We start from the raw sequence: 15,824 nt of genomic DNA, 5'->3' as shown, positions 1-15,824 counted from the left end.
TTCTCTAATGTAATGGTAGGTATCTGTGCTTGAAAACTGGAGGGAGATGGAAGTGTTTAAGCTACAGATCATGGAGTCACGAGCAGAAGGGTATCTGAAGAAGCTGAAGCAGTTGAACAGGTACTGTATTCTCTCCTCACTGTCTTTCCTAGTGTGTCAGTTAGTAAATAAAAGTCCCTGGTGATTTGAGAGAAAAAGTTTTACATTAGGACCTTTTTCTTCTTAATAGTTATATAATTACTACTGCATGTTCAGTTGTAGAAAAATCAAAACATACAAACAAAAATGATACAAATGACCTGTAATTCTAAATTGAGATACAATTAGTTAATATTTTAGAATTTATTAAGTATTTGAAAAAAATGAAAATTTTTATATTTTTTTACTACGTAGTATATAAGAAACTTCCTTTTGTATCATAAGATTTGTCATACCTAATTTCAAAAGGCTGAATAGTATTCCAGCATACAGACGTGTCCTGATGTGTCAGACACCGCTGTGGTGGGAGGCTTTGTGGTTTGTGCATTTTGTTAGTAAATGCTGCACGTATTCTTGTAGCTAAATTTTTATACACATTATTAATCGTGTCTATGCCATGAATTTCTGGAACAAAGCTCACATTTTCCGGGCTTTTCAAACATTTTGCCAAATTGCCTTCCATAAGAAGTTACTTAGCAGTCCTAGTGGCAGAGTACTGGACTGTCATTTCTAAGGGTGTTTATGGATGTTCATTTTTTCAGCTCTCGTAATCTTTACCTGTTTTGGGTTTTACACTAAGGTTTACCTGGGACTCCTCGAGGGTCTTCCGTCCAGCATGTATACTTCTCTGGTTCAGTAGTTTTTTTAAACTACTGTGGGTTCCCACACATTTCCCTCTGGTCCTTTTACTATGTTCCATACACAGGGTTTGATTTTTCAGTCCCATGTTTTTCATCCTTCCTGGTGCTTTTTTGGTTTAATTTAAAAAACTACTGAACCAGAGTTTCTGTGGGGCTCAGAAAAAAACAGTTTTAATGTCTAGTTCTTTATTTCTTAGTTTTTCTAAGACTTGTTTTTTTTTTTTATACAACACCTTTCTGGTTAAAGGTAAACTAATGTGCTGATTGAGGTGATAGGACCTACAGCTGAAGCTGGGACCACGTGGTGTTAAGATGCAGCATCCAGCACTCGCCACAGGCTGCGCACCCATCGTGGTGCATCTGAGAAACCGAGAGAGCTCAGACCCATTTTATCTTCTCAAACCTCATGGTTCACGTAGCTTCTTTCTTAGGGATTCCATGCTAACTGCCCATTCTACCAAAGGACAGCAAAAGACAAAAGGAAAGTTCCGTGTTTTCTTTAAGTTATATAATGAGAACTGACCATCACAGGTTGATAGTGTTATCGATTTTTCAGTTAAGGAGTAAAAAGCTTGTGTGTCACTGGTCGACCAGGTTCGTGCAGTATTGAGATCATAAATTTACTGCAGTCTCTGAGGCCACACCCTTTATTTATAAGGAGGCAGGAATGTTGGAAATATTCCAGGCTGTCCTTTTTTTAATGCAAAGACAGCCTTTAGTGTTAAACATGAATATCAGGTGAAGAATGGCCAAATATTCAGATTTGAGGGAAGAAGTTAAAATTCAGGTTAATATTTGCTTTCTGCCCATCGGTCTTGGGGTTTTGGTTAGATCAATAATTAAAATTTCCTAGAGCATCTCTAACGGTGAGGTTATAAAATACACAATTCCTTAAAAATAGTTTTTTGTGTGTGATCATGTGAAATGTATCTTTCATGTTTAAATGTTTATTTTCATTTGTACTTTAGTGCTTTCAATTTTTAAAAATATTTTAAAGTGGATGTTAGGCAGTTTCTTATTTTTCTCCTTTTGCAGTGATCCTGCAGCATGTCCTGACCTGGAATCTGACATGTGTTCATGGGGATCATTTCTTTCTAGTGTTAGAGAAGAAATTGAGAAAGCAGAGGTAAGAGTCATAAAATGTTTTATAATTCTGTCAAAATCTGTATGATGGTTATAATTCTCAGGAGGCTGGAGTCATATTCAAACTTTCCTTTTTGAGCTGTTACAGGCAATATATTTTTTTAATTGAAATTTTAAGAAGACTTTTTTATGAAAGTAATGAGATTTTTTCTCAACTCTCTTAAACTCTGCCCTTGATTAAGATTTGATTAGAACAAACTAATCAAAAACTGATTCACAAATATAGAGGAAAATTTGGTGATGGACAGAGGGGCAGGAGATTGGGTGACTGGAAGAAAGGGGTGAAGGGTTAAAGAAGTACATATTAGTAGTTGATAGATAATCATAGGGCTGGGGAGCACGGCGTAGGGAATACAGTTAGCATTAATATATTAGCTAGGGTAGAGAGCCAGAGGAGAGAAAAAGCAATTATATTGTTTTATAAACTATATAAATGTCTAACCAATGTACTATATACTTGAAACTAATAAAAAAGAAAAAAAAAACCCTAGCCCCCCCAAAAAAAGACTAGAGCAGTTATATTCGATAAGGCTGTCAAGCATTCTCGTTAGTGAGGTCTTGTTTTGAACCTCTTTCCTCACAAGAAAAAGTTGTTTTAATGCTTCGCGTGTTAGTTATATTTCTTGGAAAGTTGTTGACCACTTTTAACGTATAGTAAGGAAAATAGTATTAATTGACAATTGTGGTGTTCCCTTGGAATTTGTTAGACAAACCTAACACCTTTTCTTTTACCTACAGTCTCAGTTTGAAGAACAAATTAAGGAAATTAAAGCTGGTTCTCAGCTCAGTGAACTTTCTAAAGTACAAATTTCTGAGCTGTCGTTCCCTGCGTGTAGCACAGTAAGTCAGTTACGTCTTTTTTTTTTTTTTTTTAAGGAAAGAAAACAAAACCTGGTTTCTTAAGTGGCCGAAGTAGGTAGTAGTTGCTGTTTTCTGGGAGTGGGAATGGGAGGGATTAATAACAGCCTTATTATTTTCACTATTGGTGCTACTGGTTAACCTTTTAAGCTTGGTAATAAGCATTCTTATGTAAATGGAGGCATTCTTTCTATAGGTTTCTAAGGAGAGGGCTCAGATGAACACGCTGCTGGTACATCTCCTTTTCTGGATGTTGGTGGGGAGTGGTGTGTGTGTGTGTGTGTGTGTGTGTGTCTGTCTGTCTGTCTGTCTGTCTGGATGTTGGTGGGGAGTGGTGTGTGTGTGTGTGTGTGTGTGTGTGTGTGTGTGTGTTCGTTCCTGCATTTGAACAAATATCCAGGTGTAGCAGGTGCCTGTGATTCAGATACAGCCTTATTACTTGATGCTTAGGGTCATAAAATCACAATCTGGAAATTAAGATTTATTTTCTTATTAAATACAAAATAAAAACTGCTGTGTCTGAGACATACGAGGGCTTTGTTGGTCTGTCATATTGTTTGAGGTATATGCTGAATCTTCTGAATACGTGTGCTTGCCAGATCTTGTCTTTTTATTTAAAATATGCAGCACAGTAAAGAAAGACATTAATTTTATTGTGTAGACTTTAAAATATGGCTAAACTCACTATCACTTTGTTTTGTTCTGGTATATATATTTCTTATTTGGACACAGCAGATGCTAAGTAAATACTAAATTGAAATTAATTGAGCCGAAAGAGATCGGACCATAAGAATGTAAAGAAGGATTCTATTCAGGAGTTGATTAGAGATAGAATCTGGGATGTGTTGGGCACAACACTGGAATGTTCTGGTTCTGAAACAGTCTCCTCTAAGGAAACTTTCCCCCAGCACTTGCTTTGCACCTTTCTGCTTCCACCAGACCCTTGCTGGGCTGTCCCCCAGCCCGGGAGACATCCTCACTCTGCATTCTGCCTTTCCCCGACGGCCGGCAGGGCTGCCCTCCTTCGCCGCTCACCCCGTGACCTTCTGTCATGTGTGTTCAGTCTCCCCAGCCGAGATGACAGGCTTCCCGCCATCAGGACCTTGCACATTAGGCATTCAAGCATAGTGCTTTCATCTGTAAAAAAAAGGTTTTTAAAACATTAAAAAGTTTAGCCTCCTTGGACATTCTCTTGAATCCAAAGTGTTTTCTCTTGATCGAACTGAGTGAGAAATGGTTTTACTTAGAAGTAAGTTAAAGATTGCTTCTCATTTGCAGTTTTTCCAAGTTCTTAAAGCAGGGATGCGACGGAGAGGTGAAGTCTCAGTAGAACATTTTACTGTTAATTTTTTATTCTAGCTTATGTAATTGTATAAACACTCAAAAGCACTTTAATATCCAAAGTCCTGGGAACTCGCTGTGTGCCTGGGGTTTGATTAATAGATATTCCTAAAAATCATTTCCTTTGTGTCGTTTCTCCCCTATCGTTCACTGAGCACTTAGTGATGAGCAAGATGGATGTGGTCTGCACCCTCCGAGTGCATGTGGGTTTGGGAGAGAGACTTTGAACCCAGGTTACAAGCAGGGTCCTCCAGTGGTTTTCCTGGGCACATGGAATGCTAGAGCAGCATAGACGAGGAGCACTGACCTGAGCCCGAGGCCTCTGTGGGCAGCTCAGTGAGTCTGAGATCCAGGAGTTAACCAGGCCCAGGCGAGGGAGTCAGTGGGCGTGTGTTTGGGGGGGTGGGGAGGGTGGCTGGTATGATGTGTGGAGGTCCGGAGTATCCCAGATGCAAGAAACCTTGTATTTGGAGGCTAGAAAAAGGGAGAACACAACCTTTTTGTGGATATGGAAGCTCCGTGGGATAGTGAGAAAGATTATAGTATCCAGGGGCCAGAACGAACTCAGCCTCATTCCGTAAGGTGTGGTCAGCTGATGGGACTTTTTCTCAGGTCACTAGTGATCTGGCATAGATTTCGAGTAAGGAGTGACATCAGCTATGCACGCTGAGGATCAGCTGGCTCGCAGTGGGCGAAGTGGGAGTGAGGCCTGAGGGATCCCCAGCTGACCAGTTGTTAGCTCACTGCCACCGGCCATGGCCTGGGTCAGGGAGTGAAACTGGGGTGGAAGGAAGACAGATTGGAGAGGTATTCAGGAGTTTCTGTTGAACTGTGCTGCTTGTGAGATTGAGGCACAGAGCGTGTGTGTTGAGGAGTCGAGGACAAATCCAGGTTTCTGTCGGTGACACGGGCAGTGAGGACGCTGCGCTGAGGCTGGTCTTTTTTTTCCAATACACAACTTTTATTGCATCTTGAAAATATCAAGAATAAATGAGGAGTCAGCCGACATGTTGTCATTTCTGTAGCTGGAAAGCTTAGATCTTATCCATCAGCCTGCTGAACTGTTACTTCTTCAGAAAGATACCTTCCAAAACTTTCCCGATGTCCTTATTTTTAACTTTTGTGGCTTGTTGAATCAAAGCAGCTGAATTTGATACAAGTTCAATGTCGTTTCCTTCAAGAATTAACTCATTTTTCTGGGCTTAAGATTCTGAACAAGCAGCCTGACCTCATCCAAACCCTGCAGATTTATTTTTCACCCAAGGAATTTCCAATTTCCACAAGAGAACTATTCAACTATTCTCCTAAATAATGACATTGACAGAGAGAAGAGAGTGTACACAGACCTCACCTCGTAACAGAAGCCCGTGTGACGCCCTGATCATACCGTGTTCTGTACGTGGCTGCAGACAGTGCAAGCAGCTGCTGGCTCCTCCCTATTTCCCCGCCACTTGTCATCCCAGAGCCTCTTTCTTTCCAAGGAGACTGAGTTCTACATGATGTGATTGGAGTCCCTCCGCAGGGTGCCTCTGCGGCCCTTCACAGTGATGGTGCGTCCCTTCAGAGTGATGTCTGTGTGCTCTGGATTGTCAGCAGTCTGATTGCTGGGAATGGTCGTCTTCATCCTCACAGTTGATGCAGCAAAGAGAGGCTGGGTTTGAAGACATGGAGCATGAGAGCCCTAGCGGTCACCCAAATGCACTTGCCCACGAGGAAGTTTGGGTTTACGGGGTTGGATCTCAGGAAGACACTCCAGACTGGACTTTCTCACAGAGGGCAAGCACAGTCACTGAGGCCTGAGAGGATGTGAAGCGCCCCCGGGAGAGGGCACCATTGAGGCAGAGGTCCAGGCCTCAGACAGCATCATTAGGAGCGTCGACACTTACGGGGTGCACAGGCCTGCAGGGGCCTGAGAAGGGGCCCCAGAGAGCTAGGTGGGAGGGGCCCAGCAGTGTGGAGCCACAGAGAGCTCGTTTGTGAAGAACGTCTCCTCTGCGGGGATTAGTGGAGTGGAGACCATTGGTGGCCTTGGCAAGGGCAGTTTTGGGGGCATTGGAACAGCTGTTTGCTTCAGTTACAGAGTGTCGCTGGGAACGGAGAAGAAGTGTGACTAGGTGAGAGGTGAAGGTCAAGGGCCAAAGGGTAGGCGAAATGTTCTCAGGTTTTCAATTTTTACAGAGAAAATGATGAATTACAAACTTATTGAAGAGTCAGAGTCCAACCCTTGTTCTAGCAGCTAACAGGTTATGTCACTATCAGTAATTTTTTTAAAAACAATTTATCGTGTTCACGTTTCCTGTGCACTTGAGCGGCGGGTTTTATTACAGTCCTTCGTGCTTACCAGTCTTTGTCCGTAGCTCTTTCTCTAAGTGCTGCTGTCGTATGTTCCTCACAGATTCATCCTGAGTCCCTTCCTGAGCTTTCAGGCCATGATGATCAAGGCTCCTTGACTTCTGCAAGTCACGGGGCTGGAAACCAAACAAGAGTCCCCAAGGATTCGAGTCCGGTCTGTGCCAGTGATCGTCCAGTTGGGGCTCCCTCCCCTCCGCTGCCTGCATCACCCTCTGGTCAGCTGGAAGTCACCCGGCTGCCAGAGTGTAAGCGTGCTGACCAGGCCACGCAGTCACAACAAAGCCTCGTGGCAGATCAGAAACCGCCTGTTCCTCCAGGACGTGCTACGCGTTCCAGCCAGTCTCCCAAAAAGCCGTTCAATAGTATTATCGAGCACCTGTCAGTGATATTCCCCTGTTACAGCAGGTACGATTGGAATGTCTGACTATTAAATACTTTCATTGAACTGAAGTTTCCTGGTCAAATAAAATTATGGCCCATTAGAGACTGAAGTGGAAAGGATTACATAATTGTTTTATTCACAGACAAATGCTGCAGTTTCTTTTTGTAAGAACAGAGGTGAGCATTTTCAAATAGGATTTTTAATGTGCATGTCTAGATTGAAAACTTTGAACACTCATGAGAACTCAGGCAACTCGCTGTGGTTTTGATGAGATCAGTAACATGCTCCAGCACTGATTATGGAATCACTAAATGAACTGCAAAACACTAGTTTTGCATCATTTTGTAAAAACATAATGAATATAAAAGAAGGTGGTAGCAACTCACACCTAATTGGACAACAACATGTCTGGTGTTGAGAGGTGTGAGATTGAAAAGCCCGGCTCTGACGCAGCAATGAATGAGCTATGTGGGCGTGTTAACGGGGATTCTTGTGAGGACAGAGAGCTGCTTTTCACTGAGTCAGCCAGCGTTCTCAGTCGGGCATGTCGGTAGGGTTTCTGCCTCCTCTTCTGGCCTCCCTCTCCAGGTTGGTGCAGGGGGCAGCGATGCTCCTGGTCTCAGATGAGGAGGACAGGCTGTCTCTGGAATACAGCTAGGAAGGGAGGAATCTGCATCCAAGAATGGCCCTCTGCACCTCTGGTGTCATGTCAGTCTTTGATACAATATTAAGTTTCTGGCTCTGCAATGATACTTTTGAAATAAAGTAGTCATTAAATTATCATTGGCCAGAATTATTGTCTCTCATCTGTGGGGACAGCCCTGCCCATTTGAAAGTACATCTTGTCTGCGAGAGGGCATCATTAGCTCCACCCAGTTTGAGAAGTATTACAGGTTCTCTCGATAGCAAAGACTGTGCCAGTTGTAAAAATACTCAAATAGGATTGTTTGTTGTAATTACTAAAAGCACCTCACTAATAACATTGTTTGCAATCCTGACTAAATTTGGCAGTTTGAATAACCGAATAGAAATGCATCTTCACAGGTTATGTTTTCGTTACAGTAAGTTTAATGCAGTGGTGACAGGGAGACCTGTAACATTTTTTGCTTAGTTCAGTCAATAAACACTGGACGTAATAAGACTTTTCAGTGTTAGAAACAGTTAAGGAATCATATATATTAGATCATTTGCCAAAATAGCAATGTACTTCTTACAGTTTAACTTCTAGGGCTAGGACCCTAAAGTAAACTGCTTGAAAAAATTGGATCCCAGTGGTTCTATGTCCATACTAAAGTGGAGATCAAAGAAGCCCAACTCAGAGAATTATGGACTGGAGAATGAATATATAATCGATAATATTGTAATGACTTTGCACGGTGTCAGATGGGTACTGGATTTATCATGGCCAACACCCCATAAGTTATGTAAATGCCTGATCATTGTGTGTTACACCTGAAACTAATATAATATTGTATGTCGACTCTAATTGAAAAAACATAGACAAAGATTAAAAAAGAATTGTGGATTGAGCAAAATTGTTTTTCAAAGTGAATTAGATTCAAACTTGAACTAGGTAGGGCAGTGGAAAGAAATCACAACGTGAAATTCTTTAAAAATTTGTTAACTTTAAATAATTGTGCCTATGTTACACATCATTAAAAACCCTTTACGCTTAAAAAATGCATCTTAATTTTCTGCAAGTTAAAACATTTGGAGTATTAGTGGTACAAGATCATGTTCCTGTCAATTTATGGTATAATTCCCACCCGCTGAAACATCCAGAATGTGATGTCTGTTGGTTAGATTTTCAAGGAAGGAAGTCAACAGAACTGGTTTCCTCTTAGATACTTTCTTGATTTCAAATCAGAGCCAGTGGTGTCTGGTCGCTGAGTGCTGATGCATAAACTGCTGTACAAGGTTGGGTGTCTGAGTAGGGACCACTGTCCCAAATGGATCTGGCATGTACACTGCCACTGTGAAATTCTATGAGGCTAAGTTTAGAAATAAAAATTGGAATTTTCATAACTACTTGGAAACTGATTCTGCCACTTTCATGTACAGTTGCTATTGTTTACAGATTTTGCATGTATTTGTTTCTTTTGGCTGCTGGGTTGCTGTTGGCACGTAATGCTTTTCAGCAGTAGAAAACTGACTTTCCGCTGCCGTTTATCCTCTTCCCCTTTCAGCACTGAGCTTGCTGGTTTTATTAAAAAAGTGCGAAACAAAAACAAGAACTCGCTGTCAGGACTGAGTATTGATGAAATCGTCCAGAGAGTGACGGAACACATTCTAGATGAACAGAAAAAGCGAAAGGTCAGTATTTCATCCAGATACGATGGAACGTTCCACTTTATTCTGATCTGTTTATAAAACATGAGAATTATTTAAAAAACAAAAACAAACAAAAAACAAAAACGAAAAAAAAACTTCCAGCCAAAATGTGGAGAGCAGTTTGCTAAGACAGAGGGTGGTTGGGCTCATGGGAACCTGAGCGCTCCCCACCCCGCCACTTTATCTCCACAGCCAGGTCCGGGCCAGGACGCGCAGCTGTCTGGGCCCAGCTCCGCAGCTTCTGTGAGCAGGGCCTCCCCAGGTCGGGCCGCCGTGACTGGCAGACCGTTGTCCAAAACCCAGGGGCAGAAGACAGAAGACATCCCCGTGAGTGTCCCGCGTGCAACTGTGCAGTCGGTTGTGTGCATTGGTTTTCTTTTTTCAAAGAAGAACAAGAAGGAAACAAAACCGTTAATCCAGGATTTAGTCCCATCTTTCTCATTTCTAGACCTAATTTATTTGACCTTAAAATTAGAAACCAAAAGAGATGTCCTCGAGGCTCCCATCAGAGTAGGCAGTGAACAGAGAGGTCATTGTCTCTGCGCTCATGGGTTCCTGGGCCCTGGGATGAAAAGCCCCACACGTGTGATGAGCGAGCTGGGCCTGCAGACGGGTACATTCATATTTTATATCAAGGGTGGTGTGTTGGGTAGCTGGGAAAAGTGACTTTGGGATAATTTTCTTCTGTGCGACTGCGGCCTTTAGAGTCACTCAGGCTTGGTTCCCTCACGTAGTGACACTGAGCTCTGATCACGATGGCTGTTTGGGTTGTTGTCTGGATGAAGTGCGGATTGCCAGGGCCAAGTGCTCTGCTCAGCCAAGGTGGCCGCTTCCCTTCCTGTCCCCTCAAGTGCCTGGGGGACCCTGGAATGGGCTAAAGTTACCTTTAATTCGATGTACTGGTTTAAGTGGTTTATTATCCTTATAGACGAAAAGCATATCACATTTACATAGAACTTTAAAGAAAAATACTGTTATATCTATGATTTAAATTGGTAAATCATTGTAATTGTCTTTATTTTCCAAATGCAGACACCGAGGCACACATGGCTCATGCAGCTTGCCAGCACACATGCATTTGCTTTGAGTGCAGCACGTCATTCCGTAGTCCTCACTGCCCAGGCCGGCTGATGCTAGGGACCGTGCTCTAGGGTGGTTGTCACATGTGTGGCCCAGGGCCATGGGCTCCAGAGTGAGTGCTGACGTAGAGGACATGTTCCCCTTTGTGCAGCTGTGGTGTGAGCGTGTAGGTTAAATGGAAACGAGAAGGGTCGCAGGCCCCATGGCGTCCTCCGTGTTGCCACGTTGCGAGTGGAGTCGCAGCGCAGGGCGGAGAGGACAAGTTTGCCCACGTGCGCTCACTGACTTGTTGCGAACTTGTCTTTATCCCTCTCCTACATTTTCACTTTCCACACCACGTGCACTCGCGCCCCAGAGGGTCTCATCCCCACCCTCGCCCCGTGAGAAAGCACATGTGCACTGGTTTATGGGCCACCCCCACCCCGAGGCAGACAGCAGTCACCTGGGGAGGGAGAGCTCTTGCTGCTGCACGGTTGATGCTGATGTAATGAAGGTGTAAAAGCTGGCTTAACAGAAAAATGTGTATTCAGACTGGGACTCAATTTGATAATCATAAATAGTTTTTTGGAAGAGTAGTGTTCATAGTAGGAAATACAAAGAGTGTTCGAACCAGCCTTTTCTATGTGCGTATATGTCAGTTTAGCCAAACTGCATATATTTTTTGTGTCCTTTTGTTTTTCTTTTCACTTAGCAGTATGAGGTGCCACATTTCCATGTTGAGAAACGGTCGAGTTAATCTGGATTTTTCAAGCCAAACCTGCTTCTGAGCTTTGCAGAAGCTCCGCCTGCCCTTCTTCCTGCCACGTCTGTCCCTGTGGCCGAGAGAGACAGCAAACTCCTTCAGCCCCCAGGTCTTCAGACCTCAGGCACCGCCCAGCCTCGATCCCACGGCCAGGGCTGCAGCCAGGCACTCTAGGGACAGTACGGGCATCAGTGTGGGGCCGTGCTCCTTGCTGGCTGCTAAGGACACAGATAAGCAAGGCTCACTCTTGCCTTCAGGGTGCTCTGAGTCGGGAGGAGGGTACCAGTCAGTAAAGGTCGCCGGGCTGGGTCAGTGCCATGAGCCGCAGGGAGAGCTTTGTGCCAGGTATCCTGCATTGGCACGCGACTCTGCTGTCACAGAAAGCGCTGTCTGTGCTCACCAGACTGTGAGCCGCTGGAGCCAGCACCCTTCCACTCATCTCGGTGCCCAGCACCTGCACAGTTCCTGCCCTGGATGTTTGCTGAGCGAGCCATCAGTGTGTTTTGTTTTGATTTGCACAAGTAATCCACGTTCATAGAAACTTCAGGAAACAGCAGAGACAGAAAATTAAATCTTTCTTTACCAAAAGCAACCACAGTGAACATTTTATATCTTTCTAGACTCTTGGAGGCATCTATATATGTTCTCTTTATTTTTTAAAAATTGAATTATATGATTTCATGATACATGCTGTTTTGTAACCTGCTTTTATTCAGAGGGCTGTTGTGTTAGGGATTTATAAACTCCATGAGGATTTTCATCAGCCACACAGTGATCCACGGTATAGCTGGTCATTATTTATACTATCCCCAGCTGTTAGATAATTAGACGCATGAGTGTCAGACTCAGCTAATGCCACACTTTATGGAATGGTATAGACATTTGTAGTGTTGTACGAGGGAAGCTGTTAACTATGTAAAACACTTTTTTCCTTTGAGAAAATTAGAATTTTAAAAAAGTATACCTTTCTTTTTGTATATTTATATTTATTCATAAGAAATAACTATTAAAAAATACATTGTTCCATCCGTCTGCTTAGCTATAATTGGGAATAATTTGCCACCTTAATGGCAAAAGTGTTCGAAGGCCACTTGCAGGAAGAGTTTATGCTCTAAAAGGGAATTTAGTGAGTTATTCAGACACATTTGTTTCCACAGGCGTTGGGTGCAGATTCCTGTGAACTATGCCACGAGCTATTCAAATCCAGAAATGTGCGTGAGCTGAAATGCGGGCACAAGTATCACAGAGGGGTACGAGCTCTCTTTGGCCATCCTCATATTGTGCATTTCGACTATGAAGTATTTTGAAAACAAAAAGAGATTCGTTCATTTGTTTCCCTTGGCATCAATACTTCTTGTGTTTTCAGAGCGTTTTCTCTGTAAACCCCCTCACGTCCGTGTTCAGTGTGTCCCTTTCCCAGGATGGGCACTGCGGGGACGGGCGGGGATCCCGGGCCCCGGGCCGGCAGCTCTGCAGACTGTCCTTTCCACCCAGGCGGCCCCATCAGCCACATTGGGGCTGGAATTCAGTATGAGTTCCTTGAAAGGTGATTTCTCACACACATGGCTAAGTAGGTACAATAGCTTATCAATTTACTGCGTTGTATGGGGTAAGTTTAACATTTTATAGGAGAAATACTAAACCTAACTGGGTCTGTTGTGCCTGACACTGGGAGGTTCTTACTTGTAGCCTTCCAGGATTTGTGGATAACTGTTGTGGCGTTTTGGGTGCTGTGAGCATTTTTCCTGCACCCTGATTCCGGATTAGACTAGATCAGGTCTGTGCCATGTCAATTTATTAATCCCTGAGAAGAGGGATAAACACATTCACTGGAAGGAGTCAAGACAGTTTGTCTCCTGTGTGGCCTGCCTCCATTGAGCATGGGGGTGTCATGCCCCGGCTCTAAGACTCCACACTCAACCCCAGGGCTGTGGCAGCAGCAGGCCAGCAACTTGGGACCACGATAGGCAGACAGGCTCCAGTCAGGGCTGCAGTGTACGGGCTGCCGGGGTGTGCGAGGACCAGGACCGGGCATGGGTGAAGAATTGGATGAGTGAGTCCGAGTGCCAAGACGAGCAGGAATCGGGGGGTCAGAGAAGGGGAGTGAGAGGCCATCCCACCGAGGGCAGGTCAGAGGCCCCACTGTTCATGGGTCAGGTTGTGAGGCTGGATTATTCGTGTCCTAGAGCTTGGTCCACACTCTTAGCATGAGCTGGCTGCAGTGTCCCTAAGTGCTGGGCAGCTCCGGACCCCACCAGTCTCCAAGGTGAAGTCAGCCGTGTGTGCGGAGGAGCAAGAAGCATGGGAGAGCTAAGGCCCCACGCGCCCCGCAAGCCACTGACCGATTCATTTTCTCCTTTTCAGTGCTTTAAGCAGTGTCTGAAAGGACAGAGTGCCTGCCCGGCCTGCCTCGACCGTGACCTCCTGCCGGGAGACTAGCTTGCACCTTTCGGGAGAGGCCGCCTGCCCTTCTGGGCAGTCACGGCTCTTGAAGGGTAACTTACTGGTTTGCTGAATTGGGAGAGTAACAGTGTACGCCTGTGATGTGAAGGGCAGACATCTGAAGAGTCTTCGCACCGAGTCACAGTGCTAATACATGGACGTCTTTAATATCGTTGAGAGTAAGTCATTTCCCCACTCTGATTAAACACTTCGGTGAGAGTCAAGTGGCGGGGAATGAAATCCGTGCGGCCACATCCTATTGTTGGGCCACGGAGGTGCTCGGAGACAGAGGCAGCTTTCGGAAAACATGGTGAGGGCCTCAGCAGAACTTGTATCTTTGACCTACAGAGTGCCCAGGTTAAAATGTCTATGAGTCACTGTTATGAGCCTACATTTTTCTTCAGAGATTCCGCATTTAAAAATGGGCTTAAGCAAGCCACATTTTAATAATTTGTAGTTAATGATAAAATTTTGGCTCATTTAGAACAAAAGATTCATATCTGTTCTTCATGAAACATATGGTTGTGATTTTTCATTTTATCATTTTATTTCCCCAAAGTAGATGTGTAACGTGCTCAATTTTCATCATCCGAAGAAATGTGGTTTTTGAAAATCGATTACAAACCACTTCCTTGAATCAGCCAAAACTTTTTTACCCCTAAAATCGAGGCCCCATATTCATCACCACCAACCCACATTTGGAAATTACTCTGTCTCCCTTACTGTTCTCCTTAGTGGCATTCGTCCTGCTTCATGAGTTAGACAAGTGTTTGGCTGTCTCTATTTAGCTCCCAATGGGCACTGTGGGAAAGTCACCATTCCCTTCCTTATCCCACCACCAAAAAGAGATGCTGTGTCATCAGACAATCCCGAGGTGTCCCTTTTACAATCGTTTCGTGTTTGACATTTCTGTGACGTAATGCATGCATTCTTGTACTGTGGCCTTGAGAACAAGACTGTAACTCCATTAGAAATTTAAAAATTTAGGTATCTTCAGTGACCTATAGACAGTGGTAAAAATAAGAACACGAATTCTGGACAAATTCCATTTCTCTCAAACAGGAAAGATTACAAAATGTTTTTCAGTGTGTTCTTTGTCCCCCTGAGAGCTCACAGTCCCAAGTTCATGAGCAGATTTTGTCGCCTTCCTCCGCCTCGGTTCCCATGAGTTTCGATGTCTTAGTGACTTAGTCCATAGCTTACTCCATATTTTGAAGCAGATTCTCCATGCAGGTCCCTAAAATGTCAGTATGTTCATGATAACTGAGAACAGTAGATACGAAGATACGTAGGGACCAGTTTGCAGCAGCTGGAAAGTGAGAACGTGTTTTGCACATAACTTCAAACAAATACTTGTGAATATGTCCTGTGAGTGTCAAAATAAAGAGCGTTATAAAATGACATTGGCTTCCTGTCATGCTTATCCGTTCTTTATCAGATAATATCTAAAGAGGGTTGTACTGGAAAATTCAAGATACCTGTTACGCCAGTAGTTTTAAAAGCGACTTCACTTGGAAAGAAGAGCCACGTGACATCCAAGGATCTTAGGACATTTTAGAGCCTGGTTCAGAACATTCCTTTGAGCCTAAATAAAAGTCACTGAACTCAGGCTCATAAGATCAGCTATTTAGGTTTATGAATGGAAAGTTTACAGAGATGATAGAAAATTGACTGTTTTAGGCTAAAGGGACTTTTCATATGAACACGTGTAAGAATGTTGACGTTAAAGTGCATTCCTCAATATTGTTTTTGTTTGTTTTTGAGGCACCTGTTGGATCGAGGACTGCAGCTGAACAGTAGGGTTTTCCTCTCAGAAGGCCTGGTGTGCTGAGCACTAAGGGATGATTATTAAAGAAAACCAGTGTTATCACTATATGTTTTTAATCTCATAGCATTTAATTCAAAATAATGTAAAATTTGTAGCAGTGGCTGTTCCTAAGGGTACAGGTTATTGTCTCTGCTGAGCTGCTTTATCTGTGCTATAAGTTATGGATAATCCAATACGAGATTGGAACAGTGCCCCAGCAGTGCAAACTGTGACCACATTTTTAAGGTAATTTCAAAGGTGGGCAGAGCGATCAATACACCACAAAACTGAGGCATTGAAAAACTGTTGGCAGGTAGTTTTTCAATCAGATGACCCTCTCTAGAGAAATGGATTAAAGGAAACAGGTAGGAGAGAGTAACAAAGATGGAAGTTTCTTTCGTCAACGTGAGGTGCTTGCTGATGAGGCCGATGGGAAGCAGACCACCGGTGAGGTGGATGAGATAAGCTGTCAGATCCGGGACCTAAAACATCTCCAGCGTGGCCCTC

The 15,824-nt window shown here is 43.7% G+C and overlaps 1 protein-coding gene across 8 annotated transcripts in view; it reads left to right on the top strand.

Annotated features, from left to right (window-relative positions):
• The window catches only part of TTC3 (tetratricopeptide repeat domain 3), a 104,571-nt gene extending 89,660 nt beyond the window's left edge, over positions 1-14,911 (top strand). For 7 of the 8 annotated variants that reach the window (XM_011365634.2, XM_023533857.1, XM_011365632.2 and 4 more), the window contains 7 exons: positions 1,875-1,965; positions 2,721-2,822; positions 6,577-6,938; positions 9,102-9,228; positions 9,439-9,573; positions 12,226-12,318; positions 13,433-14,911. In XM_011365634.2, coding sequence (XP_011363936.1) covers positions 1,875-1,965; positions 2,721-2,822; positions 6,577-6,938; positions 9,102-9,228; positions 9,439-9,573; positions 12,226-12,318; positions 13,433-13,507 — 985 coding nt within the window. In that variant the 3' untranslated portion in view covers positions 13,508-14,911. The remainder of the gene's footprint in view (positions 1-1,874; positions 1,966-2,720; positions 2,823-6,576; positions 6,939-9,101; positions 9,229-9,438; positions 9,574-12,225; positions 12,319-13,432) is intronic. The other variant, XM_011365635.2, reaches the window with a different exon arrangement.
• The last annotated feature ends 913 nt before the right edge of the window (positions 14,912-15,824 follow it).

Source organism: Pteropus vampyrus, unplaced genomic scaffold (genome assembly GCF_000151845.1).
Source record: "Pteropus vampyrus isolate Shadow unplaced genomic scaffold, Pvam_2.0 Scaffold114, whole genome shotgun sequence".
Classification (NCBI taxonomy): domain Eukaryota; kingdom Metazoa; phylum Chordata; class Mammalia; order Chiroptera; family Pteropodidae; genus Pteropus; species Pteropus vampyrus.
Note: the sequence above shows the minus strand (reverse complement) of the source record. Positions and strands in the feature narration are given on the sequence as shown.